The following is a 16,935-nucleotide window of genomic DNA, read 5'->3' as shown; positions in this document are numbered from 1 at the left end:
ACAGGCCTCTGTCTCACTCATATGTTCTATAAAAGGCTTGTATATCACGCTGTCAGGTGATTGTTCATGCATCTTTAGTTAGAGAGCATCCATTGCTTCCACACCCGAATACCTAGATTTAGACAATGAAGTAGTGTTCTTCTCTGTGTTCAATGCGTTCATGTGCAGTTGTGTTAATGTAAGTCCTGTAAACAGCTTTGCCTCTGTTATCTGTGCTCTTACAGAAGGAGATGAAACTGGTGTGATGGATAGCCTAATGGAAGCTCTACAGTCCGGAGCAGCCTTCCGTGATCGGCGAAAACGTACACCACGCAATGGTAAGTCATTAAAGAACACTGTATTTATGTCCCATTCATACTTTTTGTTATTTCTGTCAGCCCTACCTGTCTGAACATGTCTGTGTGTGTATGTCTGTCTGTATGTGTGTCCTTATAATTGGTTTCAAGGATTTGTGACTGATACGAACAAGTACGGGAACTTATGCACTTACAGAAAGATGTCATCGAAACAAGCTCAGATGTGGCCCAGTGAAGGTCATGAGTGATTTATTTTCCCTTTGCCATTCATGAAGCACTTATTATAATGTAGTCATGCTGGCTGCAGTTGGACTGAGAGTGATTTAGTGTAATCCTGGTGTTTACACGTTCCATTCTGCCATGTTGAACCCAGAGGAGTACCACCTAGTCGGGGTGTCGGGGTCAATTCATATGCAAGTCAGAGTTCTGCAGAAGAGCTACAGGTGCTGCCTGATCGCCACACTGGCAATCAGGGAAAAAAACAAAAGGCAGAAAAAATCAGCCTAGTGGCTGGATTTAATGGTTTTGCAGCAGACAGACGCACCACTGCAAATCAAGCTGTACAAATTAGCATTCATTTTAAGGCAGTCATAACCATATTTTTAGATTGTTGCTGGTCAATATTTGCAATTAGATATCTTGTAGAGTCATAATACAATACATACTTATTCAGCAGTTAGACTCCTAGTTGCTCTTTGCCTGTTTCATGCAGATTGACTTAAGTTTCTTCATTTTGTCAAGTCATTTCAGATTAATTAATCAATTGTTATGAATAGCGGAATAATTATTGGTAGAAGATATTCTCTGTAGTTTACAAGATAAGGTGCATTTAAATTGCTGAAGAGAAGATTAGTAGTAACAGAAAAATAATCTGGTTCCTGTCTGTTTTTTAATTTGCATTTGACAGTAAGAAGGTACCTGATTGGTGACGTGGCCAGGACATGTCGCTCAGGTCGTTTCTACTTTGCCCGATTCATTTTCTCTTACGTTTAATTGTGTGTGTTTATTTACCATGATCTTGGGCAATATAGTGCTCGTAATTATATATCTGAACACTGACCTTTTTTATTTCCATATGTCTGTGTGGTGGTTTGGTTTTAATGTCCTGTGTCCAAAGGTGTGCGTGAGTATCTTTGCAAACCTGAAGGGATTTTGACAGACTGGGAGTGGTTTATTTCTGCCAAATATCTGAGATGTGTCACTTCTGATGCCTTTTTCTCTTTTCCTTTCTCTCCATCCTTCTCCTTTTCTCTTTTTAATTTTTTTTTTTCATGTTTTTTTTTTATTTTATTTTTTATCACCAACACTGTTACAGGTGATCAAAGCCCTTCCAGTCCATCCTCTCGTTGGCCGGGTGCTAACTATGGTAACAGAACCCTAGGTGTGTGTATTTAACTATCATTTAAATGCCGACCCACCACCTCCTGCTGCATAACTCACGCATCCTTCTTGTCAGAAAATTCACGCTGAGCTGGTCTACAACATGCAGAGTCCTGTGCTGAGTTACTAAATTTGACTGAGCAAAGCATGAAAAGGTTTAATATGGAAGATTTAAGACCATAACAACTTTAGCTGGATGACAAATTGAACTAAGACAACACACTTTGACAGACACAGCTCACTGAAAAAAGAAACACATTATATAGTAACTGTCACAGACAATATGATGTTTCATAGGATGACGTCAAAACTATTCCACAAAGAATTGTGAAAACTGAGTAGATGTCAACACCAGTGGGAGGTCACATCAAATGAGTCAGTTTTAACTAAGGTCTACCAACAGAAAACACATTTAACTTAAATAATGCAGCATATTTCATGTCCAGTAATAGATCTTTTTTTGAGCATAGGGTCCCATAAAACCTGCAGCTCTGTACTGGACTGAGCCTTTAATCTACTGCTTGTACTGCTGAGTGACATGATGTAAATCCTACATTGAATACCTTTAAAATCCAATAGAGTAATGTGCACTATTATTGAAGTTGCCCTTGTGTTGGCCACTTGATCTTAAATGTTTAAACGTGTAACACTAATAGCAGTCAGGCTACTTGAAGGAAATTATTTTTGATTCACTCGGCATAATTTCTGTTTTGTAGAGCAGCTCCAGTTTTCATCTAATTGTCTTGCTTTTCCTGTTCAAGCATGATATCACTTCCTGTCTTGTGGCACTATTGAGGCAGTGTTTTGTTGGAGAGGTCTGTCGACCACGCTTTGGCCACTCATGGTTTTGTGTTATTTTTACCCTCTATGTTTGGTAAATGATGTCCAAAAGCTTCCCAGGTATGCCTCCTTCTTGCCATGCTGTGCCGTCCTTCTTTGAGGCAACTGTGGGTGAAAACCAATTGCCTGTTTCTCTCACTATATTATTTTTAATCTGTGTTGGTTGCATGTCCAAATCCCTGACATTGTGCGAGTGGATGCATGAATGACAGTGTATGTCAAGAGAGTACGTAGAGTGTTATGCAGAACTATTATTTAACCAATAATTTGTTTTTTTTCTCCAAAGAGTAATGTTCACCTCAGAAAAAGAAACTTCACCTTTAATAAACAAGTTCATATTTAATTAACAGGAAACATTTAAAGTATCCGTCAGTAAACCGAGGTGAGGACCTTGGCAAGCTGACACCGAGCTATGAAAACTGTCTTCAAAGTGAAACGTTGCATTTTCATCCGGCTCTACGTCATCGTGTGCAGATGAATGTCGATTGGCTTCCCTTCGCGTTGGCGGCGCCTGGAACTTCCTGCTCATTTACTGGCGTCATCGAAGGCGTGTTTTGCGTCACCTGACAGACTTTTTCTGGCGGATGGGCGGGGAGCTCCGGGCTCCGGCTGCAATGAAACAAAGATAGGGCTGTCAAAATTGGCCAGAAATATGATTGTATATTCATTTTTAACAAAACACATACAGTAGATAATCTATTTAATTATCTATTTTTGCGGATTATGACACAGTGTCCTAACTGGTTGTGAGCGAGGCAGCACTGGGCAGTGATCTGTTTTGAACTTTTTGTTGACGCCCACCTGCTTTTTAAACATACAAATGCACATTAAACTCTCCCATCTTTTCTGTGGTTATGTTTCCAATCAGATCTGGAGCACACAACTGATAGTTACTGAGAGTTATCTACCATCATTATGGTTTTTAACAATCGAATAAGAATTTCAATATTCATTCAAATTTAGAAAAATAAAAAATGGGGAGCATTACTAAGCTGTCATTGAACAACTTCATCTCTGGAACCAGACTCCTGGACAGGTTTTCCTCTGTTGTCCAGAGTGGACATACTAGGTCACAGGCGCCAGCTTTGTGTGGGGATACTCCCAAACCCCAAGATTAGCACCGCTATGTTCAATATTTCAATGGCATGAAGGTCGAGAAAGGCTCTGACTGACTGTAACTGTGTGGCAGTTTGGAGCATCAGGCTTTCTTGTAGTCCTTGTGGGACCTGGAGAGGGTACCACCTCGTCGCCGTAAGCTGAGCATGAAGGTTATGCTTGCAATGCAACAATTCAAGTTCTCACCCTCCCCTATGGTTATGAACTCTGAATAGTGATACAAAAAAAGTAGTTCAGGTGTAGGAATGACTGGTTTCCTTTTCTGAGTGCATGGGTTCCTCCTGAGGAAAGAACCCCTGAGTAGAAGTGCAGCTCTCTTGTGCTGCAGAAGTCAGTTGAGGTGCTCTGGGTATCTGATCAAGATGCTTCCTGATCATCTTTCTTAATCTGTTCATGTATTCTTGATGTTTCATTACATTACATTACATTACATTACATGTCATTTAGCTGACGCTTTTATCCAAAGCGACTTACAATAAGTGCATTAAACCGTGAGTCCAAACTCAGAACAACAAGAATCAAGCAAGTACAATTTCTTCAATAAAGTCAAACTACAAAGTACTATCCGTAAGTGCCATTTAAGTGCTACTAAAGTGCTATCGGTAAGGGACATTTAAGTGCTACTACGGCATTTAAGTGCTACCTATTCAAGGTATAGTCGAAAAAGATGTGTTTTTAGTTTGCGACGGAAGATGTAGAGACTTTCTGCTGTCCTGATGTCAATGGGGAGCTCGTTCCACCAATGAGGAGCCAGCACAGCAAACAGTCGTGATTTAGCTCGAAGTGAAGGAGCTACAAGCAGATTGGCAGAAGCCGAGCGAAGTGAACGGGCTGGGGTGTACGGTTTGACCATGTCCTGGATGTAGACCGGACCCGATCTGTTCGCAGCACGGTACGCAAGTACCAGTGTTTTGAAGCGGATGCGGGCGGCCACCGGTAACCAGTGAAGGTCGCGGAGGAGCGGAGTAGTGTGGGTAAATTTCGGTCGGTTGAAGACCAGTCGAGCAGCTGCATTCTGGATGAGCTGTAGAGGTCGAATGGCATTAGCAGGAAGACCTGCCAAGAGGGAGTTGCAATAGTCCAGCCGTGAGATGACCAGAGCCTGGACCAGAACCTGTGCCGCCTTCTGAGTGAGAAGGGGTCGGATTCTCCTGATGTTGTACAGCATGTACCTACAGGAGCGTGTTATTGCGGCAATGTTGGCAGTCAGGGAGAGTTGACTGTCGAGCGTCACTCCGAGGTTCCTGGCAGTCGGAGTCGGAACCAGCACTGAGTCGTTGAAGTTAATAGATAGGTCGTGGGTGGGAGAGCCTTTTCCTGGAAGGAGGAGAAGTTCAGTCTTGTCCGGGTTAATTTTCAGGTGGTGTGCGGACATCCACTGAGAGATGTCGGTCAGACAGGCAGAGATTCGTGCTGCTACCCGTGCTTCAGATTGGGGAAACGAGAGGATCAGTTGGGTGTCGTCAGCATAGCTGTGGTAGGTGAAGCCATGCGAGCGAATGACAGAGCCAAGAGAGTTGGTGTACAGAGAGAAGAGAAGAGGACCAAGGACTGAACCTTGAGGGACCCCGGTAGTCAGAGGACAAGGCTCAGACACAGATCCTCTCCAGGTTACCCGGTAAGAGCGGTCGGTGAGATAGGATGAGAAGAGTGAGAGCGCGGTGCCTGAGATACCCAGGTCCTGGAGGGAGGACAAGAGGATCTGGTGGTTCACTGTGTCAAAGGCAGCGGAAAGGTCTAGAAGGATGAGGACAGAGGAGAGAGAGGCTGCTCTAGCAGTGTGAAGCTGCTCAGAGACAGCAAGGAGGGCAGTCTCTGTTGAGTGGCCTGTCTTGAATCCAGACTGGTGGGGGTCTAGAAGGTTGTTACAGTGAAGAAAGGAGGAGACTTGGTTAAAGATAGCTCGCTCTAGAGTTTTGGAGAGGAAGGGAAGGAGAGAGACAGGTCTGTAGTTGTTGACTTCAGATGGGTCGAGAGTGGGTTTCTTCAGGAGAGGGTTGACTCTTGCCTCCTTCAGAGAGTTGGGGAAACAGCCGGTTGAGAGGGAGGTGTTAATGAGATGGGTGAGAAAGGGAAGAAGGTCAGGAGCAATGGACTGGAGAAGGTGAGAAGGGATGGGGTCAAGGAGCCTTTTCCAATTGGGAAAGGACCCAGACAAGGAACAGACTATGTTTGATATACTACATGTGGCTGGGCGGATGCTAGCTGGACCAGTAAAAAGTATTTTCCGTGTGCACAAAATGATGAGTTATGGAGTAATTAAAAAACGTAATACTCTCGGTCTCTGTTTGTGAATATACTTGATATTTAATTGAAGTTCTATTCTTGCGATACAACCAACTAACTTCCTTTTGATGGCGCTATCTCCTGTATGGCATTGTGCATTACACTCTTCTTCGTGTACTTTTTTCCACGTGAACGTCACTGTGCCACCAGAATGTATTATGCACTGACGGTCCCTTGATATGGACCTCCAACAAAGGTTTTGATAAACAGCTGCATGTATTCTTTACTCTGAGGTGATGAGGGGGGTATATCATTTTTACATGCAGGCTTCATGGATAAAAAAAAAAGAAAGAAAGAATCTGGAAGTGACTTCAGTTGAATAGAATATGGGGGGTGTACAGATTTCTGTTTGTGTCCTTTAATGAAATGAGACACATTCCCCTTGTGTTCTATTGCAACTGCACTTAGAAACCAAGTAAAGGGACTAACAGATGTTTTAACACACAGTTTGAGGGATTTTTTTTCTATAAAGAAAAACAATTAAGTTCCCCAGTGACGGATGATTTTGTGACAAAAGGCATCTCAGTCACTGAAACCTTTCTTTGAGTTGTTACTTCTTTCTGCATTGTGGCAACTGTCAATGCCTTAGTCAGTATTGAAAGAGTGATCCTATAATGTTAGGGTCAGTACAGCAACATTAATGTTACTATACTTCTCCTGTGAATATATTTGCTTTCTCTCTGACTCTAGTACTTTTGGCATTTCTGAATCTTATTGGTGGAGGAGGTTCTCTGAACAGTTGTATCAAACAGTGTACCAAATATATTCACTCCTGCTTGTCATGTCTGTTGTAATCTAATGCTTTAAAGCTTGCTTAACCTCCTGTCATCTTCAAACGAGCTGCGTGTACAAGAGAGAGTCTCTCAGAGTCGCAGAAAAATCTTTGCTTACGTCAAAGAAGTTCATTTAAACCTGGCGTGCAGTTTTTTGTCGTCCTTCAGGCTAAACTGTACTCCAGCAGAGTACCTCAAGTGTCGGGCTGAACACAATTCTAGGCGCTGCCAGTCACAATTACACCCAATTCCAGAAGCATTTCCCATTTCCTTGTCTCCACTTTGTGTAAGATGGAAAACCTAACCCGGGAGTCCATACTCATGTGTTATGTAATTACACCAGCCAGTCCTAATTCAACACACAGAAGCTGGATGGATTGATGGAGACCAGAGAAGCCACATTTCTGTTGTTGGTTCGACTTATTTCAGGAAGATAAAATATCCAGTAATTTTAGTGGTGTTAAATCCGGTTGATTTCACCCTGTATATTATATTATATTATTATTTTTAAAAACTGAGTCTCTGATTCCCTTTCTGATGAGACAGTTACCTGGGTATCTTGCAGGAGATTGGTGGGTAGAGAACAGGAGCATCCTGGCTCATCGATTTTCAGTCAGGGATGAAAGCCACAGACTCGGTAGGTCTTTCATACTTGGGGGGCATCCCAAAAGACACATCAATCAGATTTCAAACAGAACCAAGCCAATCTTATTTTTTTTACTGCTTTTTCAACGTCATTACAATCCCAAACCAGGGCTTCTCTCATTTATATCTCTGCCGTACTCTCCTGCTTCACCTTCACAGGTCAGTCCATCAAAAGTTCCCTCCTGTGTTCTATATAGTAAGCCTCTTAAGGACTTATTTGACATTGAACAGGGAGGGATCATCTCATGGCCATTAAAAAAATAGAGATGCAGTGATATAATGCTTGTCAGGGTTACGGAAATTCAGCCCAACTGTCTAATCCCCCGAAGCATGGCAGTTAATTCAGCTGGTCAGGCCAGAGTTTAGGCCCCCTGTAAGTTTAATGAAGATTAAATTACCTATTTTCACTCATGGAATTTTTAAAGAAGTAAGGGGATGGATTTGCAAAGAGGCAAATGAAAAGACCAAAGGGATGTCTGTAAGAAGGAGATGATGGCAAAGATAAATAATTCCCCCTTGTTCTCTTATATCACCCAACCTCATTTGTGACATAAATTATCTTTTAATACTTATACATATTACTCCTGTATTTGTTATCCACATCACCCGAATATAGACAGACATAATATGTTCAGCCTGGCAGCTATTTTCTTATCTTTTCCCTAATTTGGGGGAAAATCACTGTTTTGTTTCTTCAATAACATCACAGGAAGTGATAGTGATCGTAATTCCCTAAGCAATTAATTATTTGCTCACACATATGTACCCATTGCTTTATCTCTCTCCTGTTGTCTCTCAACCTACATCAGTTGTTCTCCTGTACTGTTTTAGACACACACACACACACACACACACACACGTGTGCCAGCTTGTGTCACTTATCAGATAGGGACTGTTGCTGTAGGGTGTCTCTGAGTTGAGGGCTAAAGCCCTTCGCCTCCTAGCTTCCACTTCAGGGTGTTGATAGATGTTATTCATCGAAGCAACCCCAGAGGCGATCCTGCAGGAAGTGGCGCTAACATGATTTGGGGTGAAGAGACCCAGAGGGTGTTGGTGCCTCTTGCTAGCTTGGATCGCTTAGTAGATGTGAGATATCAATTGAGTAGATGAGAGCAGAGCTCTGTAGAGATGTGCTGCTTGAAATCTATCACCTGCTACTCATAGATAAGGATATATATCAACAGCCAAAGGGAAAGGCCAATGGGAAGGAACTGAGGCATGGACAGCCACTCCATTTGACGTCCTGGAGCATAGACAAAGCCATTGTCCCTCCCATTGACCCATAGGGCCTTTTTCTGGACCTGATCATTTTTCATCCACAACAGAAAACCCATCATGGAAATATAAATGAAGATTTGATGTACTATTTGAGTACCCTTGGCGCATAACTGATCCGTTGCTTCACTCTGCCAAGAGAGGACCTAAAGTAGGTGAAGTGTGACATGGAGCCATTTTGAGAGGATAAATCAAATCGTAATACAAGGCAGTCTGGTCTCTCTGATTGAAAACCGGGGGTTTGCCCCTGCTGTTAAGTACACCCTAGACTAGTTGCTGTTTAATTCATATTGAAGGTATATACTCGAGTACAGGGTATCAACAGGGGGGCTCTCTGCATGCCCTTTTGATGCCATTATGCCCTTTTACAGCTCCATGTCTGAGAAGATGTAGCATGTGGAGTGCAGCTCCCTATGGTAACACTTACTTTTTCTTTTCTTTCCTTCTTATTTTGAAATAAAGTCAATGACCTAGTGCTATAATGGACTCAGAGCTCTCAACATCTATGTCCAATATTGTCTGACTTTATTGGCACAGGGCCTCATTGATGTAAAGAGTACTCAGCCCTCCCGCCTAGTGGACCGTCAACGAACAACTGCAGAGCAAAAATGTCGACTAGCTTATCATATTCAATAATATCCCAGAGTGCTTGCAGTGGGCTGTGGTTTTTTCTTGCTCACTCTCCAAACAATATTGGTGTTCAAGTATGTGGGCAGTTATGAAAGGTCACCCTAAGTGTAAATTGTCAATACTGGATCAATTTTAGAGGGCAAATATGCTTTGGAGGCCCCATAATGGAAGGTTTCATCTTATTTTTACCCAGGGCACACTCGCACAATAAGATTGATATCGTTCATTGTTTGAGGAATTCCTAATAGACCTATAAACTTGCAGAGCTTTAAGCCAAAGGAATGCCTCTGAAAGTCGGACCATCCCACGAGCTGAAAAATTGCCCTGATATAATTCTAAAGGAATCTCACCCAAGCCATCATGCTTAGTGTTGAAGGATGGGCGACTTGTGTCGGTTGAATTAAACCTTATTTATCGCTCATTAGGCATACAGCGGGGCCTACTGATGATCAGCTAGAGAACAAATAATGTGCGGTGGAATGTATGCCATCCTGTATGGTTATGTGTTCCACTGACAATAAGAGGCAGTGCCAGAATCAAATGATTCTTCCTCTGCTGTCATACTCGTGGGCTTTTCTAACCTCCTTAATATGATGTGGCTATTATTGAAGTATACGATATAATGTCCAGGCGGATGTTTGCATTTGAAGTGTCAGTCACAGCAATATGTCAGCCTGAATGAGGTGGAATTAATATTTTACGTTTCCATTAGGTGGGCCTGATGTCTGTAACAGGGAGGTATAGGTAAGTAACGGCAGTTCGGGCAATGAGTGATCATAATAATTCCCGATTGATACAGATAAAGAGAATTAAAAATGTTAATGTTCCATTCAATAGAACATACTAGTAAAGGTGGTGTTGGGAACAAGGATATTACATATATTTCACAAGCAGCTTGAAGAAGCTGGATCTTGCAACATCGCTTTCCTGAAATTGTTTCACACTGAAATCAATAGTGTTACATTTAACATGTTATTCTGATGTGTTAATTAAGTCATACCCTCCTGACACACTGATACGAAACATAGATCTACAAAAGGCATTGAGAAAACTCCCTGTAGTTCTTAAATGGAAACACAAAACGAGGAATTCAATGCATTTTGAAGTACATCATTGTAAAAGCAGAACATTCCAGACAAATGCATGATTGATTACAATACTAAACAAAGTTACTTTTGAAGTGTGATAGGTGTGGACTTACATTTGACATAGAAAATATAATCTATAACTTATTTCAGTCTTCATGGTGTTGTTGCTTTAAATCAGACTTATTTCTGCCTCATTTGGAGATCATAGGCAACCAAATTAAAGAAAAAGGTTAATTATTTCTGAAGGATGTGAGAAACTTTAATTGGATTAGTTTGCACATACTTGAATCAACTTTATAAAAAGAATGTTTGACAATGTTCACAATAGTAATGAGCCTCCCCACATCCTTAATAGGCTGAGCACATTTTTAGACAAAAAAGGTGTTTTGTTTACTTAATGTGAATCTATGTAGTCCGCCATCTATTTGGATTTCTGAACAACAAAAAAGCGAAAGTTAAAGTCAGATATTTGTATTAAGCACTGACCTGAGCATGATTTTAGGGCCCAAATCAAATCTGTTCTTCTCTTTTCTTCTTGGGTGATGGTCAGTACTCCATCTGTGAAGCGTCAAGTGAATCCTGATCCACAGGAAGACAATGTCCATATCATTACAAATGCGCATGGATAAATCACCCAGTCAAACCTGAAACAGAGAAAATGGGTAGTCAAATTTTCTCTCAGACGCAAGAAAAATAGTTCAGAAAGTAAAAGGAAGATGCTGTTTGAGACGTAGCCAGTTGTGAATATACACAACGTTGTGATCCCAGGTACACGATGGTGGACGTGGTGCGTATGTGACAGAGAGAAGGTAAAAGAGAAGAGGCATCACTTTAAACAATATGGACTGAGTTGGTGAAATGTGCAGTGTTGGACAGATGTAGCAATACCACGTTTTTTAATATATTTATATATATATATAGTTATAGTTATATGACTATTATAATATACATAGATGTAACATTGACATTAATACACATGGTATTGCATTAGCAGCAGCTGTTAGCTTTTGCACTCACGGCCTACGTGCTGGTTGTAGTAGTAGATAGCTATAAAGAGTTAAAAAGGGCAGGAGAGACTGGGAGGGTTAAATGAAGGTAACAAGCAGAATAATACAGAATACCCACCTCTACTCACTTTTGTACGCACGCACACACACACACACACACACACAAATATACTGGGTGTGCAATCAGCAAGAATGCTCCCTACACTCAGGCACTCCCCCTCCAGTCAAGCATGATTGTGCTTGACATGGTTCCATCACTAATGCTGACTGATGCCCTTTAGGTAGGCTCTTCACATTTATTTATTTATCTGTTTATTTGCATCATTTTATTTATTGATGGGCTTCAAGGGTATGATGGCAAATCTCCATTTGCTCATATAGGGAAGTAAGAAACGGGAGGTTATAAAAATGTGCAACATTTACGCATGAATGAACAAAAGACGACAAGAGGACAGAGTTCACCTTTTTTATTTAGATTCCAGCAGTTGAAATAGCCATTCCTTGCTGGTAATGGAAAAGTGATATGGCCCATTTAGTTACTTAGCACTAATCTCAATGGTTTAGCCGCTTCTCTATTTTTTTTTCTTCCTTTTATTTCTTTGTCTTTCTTCATTCGTTCTTTTGACTTCTATTTGGTTAGTGTCTGATGGAAGGATTTGAGTGGGGTCAAATTACTCCCTTGCCTGTATGAGTTTTCCCAAGCTTCAGCAGCACTCTCAGCCACATTAAGTGCATGCAGCACGTTGCTGTTGTAGTTGACCACCAAATACCCACAAGGGCTTTTAAATGCATGCTCTATTTAATGCCCAGTGTTTACACAACCTTCTATATTTGTTTAAATCGATTTATTTGGTATTTTTTGTTTGTTATGGCTTTACATGATTTATGTTAAAGCTTTTTTAAAGAGACGTCCTTTTGCTGCTCATGATTATTACATAGGATGATGCAATTAGAACGTAATGAATGTAAGTGTTGTTTATTTTCACAATGACATATTTGCTGTTGTTAGCTACTGAGGGAACAGCGATGCTTAATTGCCCACAAGTGTACAGTTTGAGATCATTAGCTTTGGAAGCCAGTATCTCTGTCCTGAGGTCTGCCAGAAGACCGTTGGTCCATTCTTGTAGTGATACGAAGAATGCCAAGTTTAAAACTGCTGAAGGGTCATTGTTTTAACATCCATCCTGTCCACACAATCCTCATCATTTAATTTCGAAGAATCAGTTTCCTTAATCTACAATTTTGATTAACTTTTTCCAAGGGTGAATCTTAGATCAGCCGCGGCATAATAATATAAATGGAGATTTAGCAGCTGATTTAAAAGTGATAGTGCCTATAAAGGTGTGTAAAGAGGGACTAAACAGAGCTGGGGATCTTTTCTAATAATATAAAATAAATAAATAAATAATTGTCTGATTTGAGACTCACTTTTGGTAGGATTAATGGGAGAGGATGAAAGAGACAGGGAACCCAAAATACAGACGTTTTGCAGCTGTGTATTCAAGAGCAATTGTAACCCTCCATCGGAAAATTGTAGAGGAATGAAATCGTTACAACTCTTTATACATTTTTACCACATGCCCAAAATGATATGAGGAGCTACCAAGCTCCCTCTTCAGCCGGAGCTGATTAGCATCTGTGCTCTTACGGAGATATGGATCCTACCCAACTGCATCTGTGAGTTTATTTGAATTCATCCAAAACACTTACTGTGCTCAGAAGGAGGGGGGGGGGGAATAAACAAGAAGGGAACACAACAGCTTGGTATTCATGAATTCCATAAATTACAATGTCGCTCCCCTTCGAGATGACTAATATGTCAAGTTTAAAAATAGACACTTTGCCACAGTTCAGACCCTCTGCCTCCAGTGGATGAGGATTAACAGATAAAGGGGAGAGATTTGTGATTTGGTGTGTGTGTGTCTGTCGCTGTGAGTGCGGTGTCTGACTTGACTACTTATATACATGCAAAGATGTATTTGTGTGTGTTTCTTTGTCTATGTAAAGGTTATGACCTGAAGTAATGGCAGGATGAGGGGCTTGAGAAGTAGCTGAACACTATGGGCATGGGTCATGCATTAGTGGAAGTCCAGTGGAGGTTGCTTTTGTTTTAACATCTCCACCCTGAAGGCATAGCCAGCCAAGTAAAGGATGAGGCTGCACACTGCATTACAACTCAACTAGTATCATTATATATATATATATATATATATATATATATATATATATATATATATATATATATATATATATATATATATATATATATATATATATATATATATATATATATTTTTTTTTTTTTTTTTTTTTTTTTTCCTTCCTCTCTGGATGAGTTTTTTTTTTCCAAGTGGCTCAGGTCACTGTTGCCCTGGGGCGGATTATGGCCAATGGAAGCTGTGATGTTCCTTAATATTTCCAACAAGTGAGGGAAAGGACTGTTTGTCTGGGTGTGTGCGTCCCTACGCTTGATCTTTTTTGTGTGTGTGCATGTTGTTTTTGTGTGATTGTGTGTGCGCTGCCTATTTGTGGGAATGTTTACTGAAGCTTAGCGTTCCTTGGCAGGCCAGCGGTTGACCGGATTTCTGTGTCACAGTGTGACTCACACAGGTTTGCTTTTTACGGAGACAGTGAGGTCAGCGTGGAAACTACTGCCGCAGATACGTCGCATGTATATGCATACATATTCTGTATTGGTTAAATATAGCATTCCATCATTGTAAATATTCAGCCCCCATACATGATGATTAGTGTGAGAGCATGTAAAATCGTTTATGGTCTGCATTATTAATATATATGTGTTGATGGTGTTAAAAACATTCCGTCTGAAGAATTGATTTTTCTTTTGCCAATTGTAAAAGTTTTATGACGAAGCAGCCCTTTTGAAGAAGCAGCCCTTTCATTATTTTACTGGATCTGCTGCTAGCTGAATAGATGGATCCTGCTTATAAACCTTGAATAATTGAACAGGGGAATCAGTCAATGAGAGGGGGAGAGGACCAAGGTCTTGATGGCTTGATGGCCGGGATGACAGCTTGTGAAAGAAAAAGACAGCAGACTGATTAGCCAATGTGTCATATTGTTTCATCGTTGTCTGTAAACTATGCTCCCTCATCTCTTTTTGCCCTCTCACTCATCCCGTGTCTTAGTCTATTACTCTCCCTACTAACTCATTCACTCCCACCTCCACCTCTTTACTCTTGTATTACTCCAGTCTTTCTCATCAGCCTCACTTTGCGACATTCCTCTCAGCCCCCATATTCAACCTAATGTTTTCTTTAAATGTGTTATTTAGCCTCACATCCTGTCTTCATCCATCCCAATGGCCCTGTGTCACTCCAGGCAGAATTATTGCTATTGGATGGAACATCGTCTCAGTGGCGCCATACTCTCCTCTCCGCATTATCCATATTTTGTGGTGAGCCATCTTCCTATAGCCCTGTAATGATAAGAGTCTTGGTGATCTTGTGCATTTGCACTGTAATATAAGACATTCTCATTAGCCCATGGATTGTGCACTCTCTCATGTCCATTACATTAATTGCCACACATCACTGCCCGCCATGCCCCTCAGTATTCTGTTACACTACTGGCATTATCTGTCCTGCATCACCCAACTGTGGCCCACAATCTCTTCGCCAGGTTGGTGACAAAGGTAATTGAAAAATTGGATAAGATGTTTTTAGTAAAAAGAATTCAAGGAGATAATCTGGCCAGTTTGTTTGTGTTTTTTTACATGAGTGGATGCCAATGAAAGAAAAAAAGTTTTTATATCAAATAATCTGGAGCCAAGTGCCCTTCCACCCCCGCACCATCTCTCTGTTGTCAGTCATCTCTCTTCATAATAGGGAAGCAGGCCGCTACCGTAATTGCTTTGATGGTCCAGCCTGAAAAAAATCACTTCTGGGCATAAAGAGAGGCCTTGGAGATGGCAGCCAGAGAGAAAAGGTGCGAATGAATTAAAGCACTTTGCGTTCCTCTGGGGCATGTGGCCCAGATTTCTCTTTAAAAAAAAAAAAGAAAAAATAATTCTAAGGAAAGGAAGGCGTGTGGGGGTGGGGTGTACCTCTTTCCTCCAAGAGTAAATGGCAGTAAAAGCAATAATACACATCCAGCCTCCATTATGCCAAAATGGAGAGCTTTTTCAGGAAAAACACAATGGCCCTGACATAGTTAACTGGCAGGTGGAGAAAGGAGGATTTCATTGGAAATAATCTGATTTTGAACGGGGCTCCCATCTATGGTAGAACCTCTGGCCATGCCTTTTGTGAAGAAACAAAAGTGTGGCCCTTTGGAAGCAATGCTTTGAATGTTTCAGTAGAGCTGGGTGAATGGGCCATGTTGATGTCCCAAGGTCCCGAGTGGTGAAGATTGCAACAAACAGACACCAGACAGGGTCTTGTGCAGCACCCCTCAGCTTCCTTTGGACCTGAATCCACTGCCCTCCCTTCCTTGATCTTCTTCAACCACGAACCAAACAGAAAGGTTTTCGGCAATTGTGCTTGTTGGCATTGTGTTCATCCTGGGGCTGGTAATCACCTGCAAATACCTACTGAATGAAGTAGCATGCATTTAGCATACTATGTCATAGCTATGCGGCTGAAGTAATCTCTCTGTTTAAAGGAACTGCAGTCTTATATATCTCAGCTTGTGGTCTGATCTGTGGACCAGCAGAGGTAACGGGGAGTTAGATATATGGCTGAAAAGACAGATTTGAGTATGCTTAATGCAACAAGACTGTTCAGATCTCAAATGCTGTGTAACATTCTTTTAAAACTGTATGCAAACAGTCTGGTGGATGTAATACAACATGTTCAGTTTTCTCTGACTAACTGATGTGCCTGTGATTCAGATATTTTCATTGTTCTGATTTGAAGCAAACGGGGGATGGATAGATGGTGCCTTTAGCTGGTGGGTGACTAAGGAGAAACTGCTGTTTTCAGTAAAAGTTCAATTATGACTACAAGCTGCACAGAGTGAGTTTTCGTGACTATGACACAAAAGCAGTGGGGCCATTTGACTAATCCTCCCACAACCCCACAAAGCCTCCAGGGGTCACAAGCCCCTAAAACAAGAATCCATTGGGCTCTGGAACATCATTCTCTCCCAATGGCCTTGTCTTTTTTTTCCCATGCAGGCAAAGGCACGCCCCTTGTTAGTTCCACCCAGATCCTTTTGCTTCTTTTGAACCCAAACCACCAACCCAGCTTGCGTCCCCCAATCCCTAGCTATTGAACCACATTGTTGACCCCCTTTGTGGAGGGCATTGCTTTTGTTTGTGTTTGACAGCCCATTCACTCCATCAGAGCTCCAAGTGTGGATCACTCACAAGGGAATTAGTCGTCCACATAAATGCCGGTTGATTGCATCAAACAAATAACATATATAACTTTGAATCTTTGAAAAGGAGAAATATTAAAGCTGTCAAATATGTGTGTCATCTGCCAAAATGTACAAAAGAACTAAAAAGATAAGTAAACTGGTATAATTTCCCCCAAAAGAAAGTTTTGACACAAGTCAACATCCTTTATTCTACCCTTTAATGGAATTCTTTTATGTCTGTCTTGACAATCACTTTCCACATCAGCCTAAGGATGAG

At 41.3% G+C, this 16,935-nt stretch overlaps 1 protein-coding gene across 1 annotated transcript in view; it reads left to right on the top strand.

Annotated features, from left to right (window-relative positions):
- diaph2 (diaphanous-related formin 2) overlaps positions 1-16,935 on the top strand; it is a 347,468-nt gene that overhangs the window by 306,614 nt on the left and 23,919 nt on the right. Inside the window, 2 exon segments of the mRNA XM_034542988.1 lie at positions 225-317; positions 1,612-1,677. Coding sequence (XP_034398879.1) covers positions 225-317; positions 1,612-1,677 — 159 coding nt within the window.

Source organism: Cyclopterus lumpus, chromosome 10, assembly GCF_009769545.1.
Source record: "Cyclopterus lumpus isolate fCycLum1 chromosome 10, fCycLum1.pri, whole genome shotgun sequence".
NCBI classification, from domain to species: Eukaryota; Metazoa; Chordata; class Actinopteri; order Perciformes; family Cyclopteridae; genus Cyclopterus; species Cyclopterus lumpus.
The sequence above is the reverse complement of the archived record's forward strand: the minus strand, read 5'-3'. Positions and strand labels throughout refer to the sequence as shown.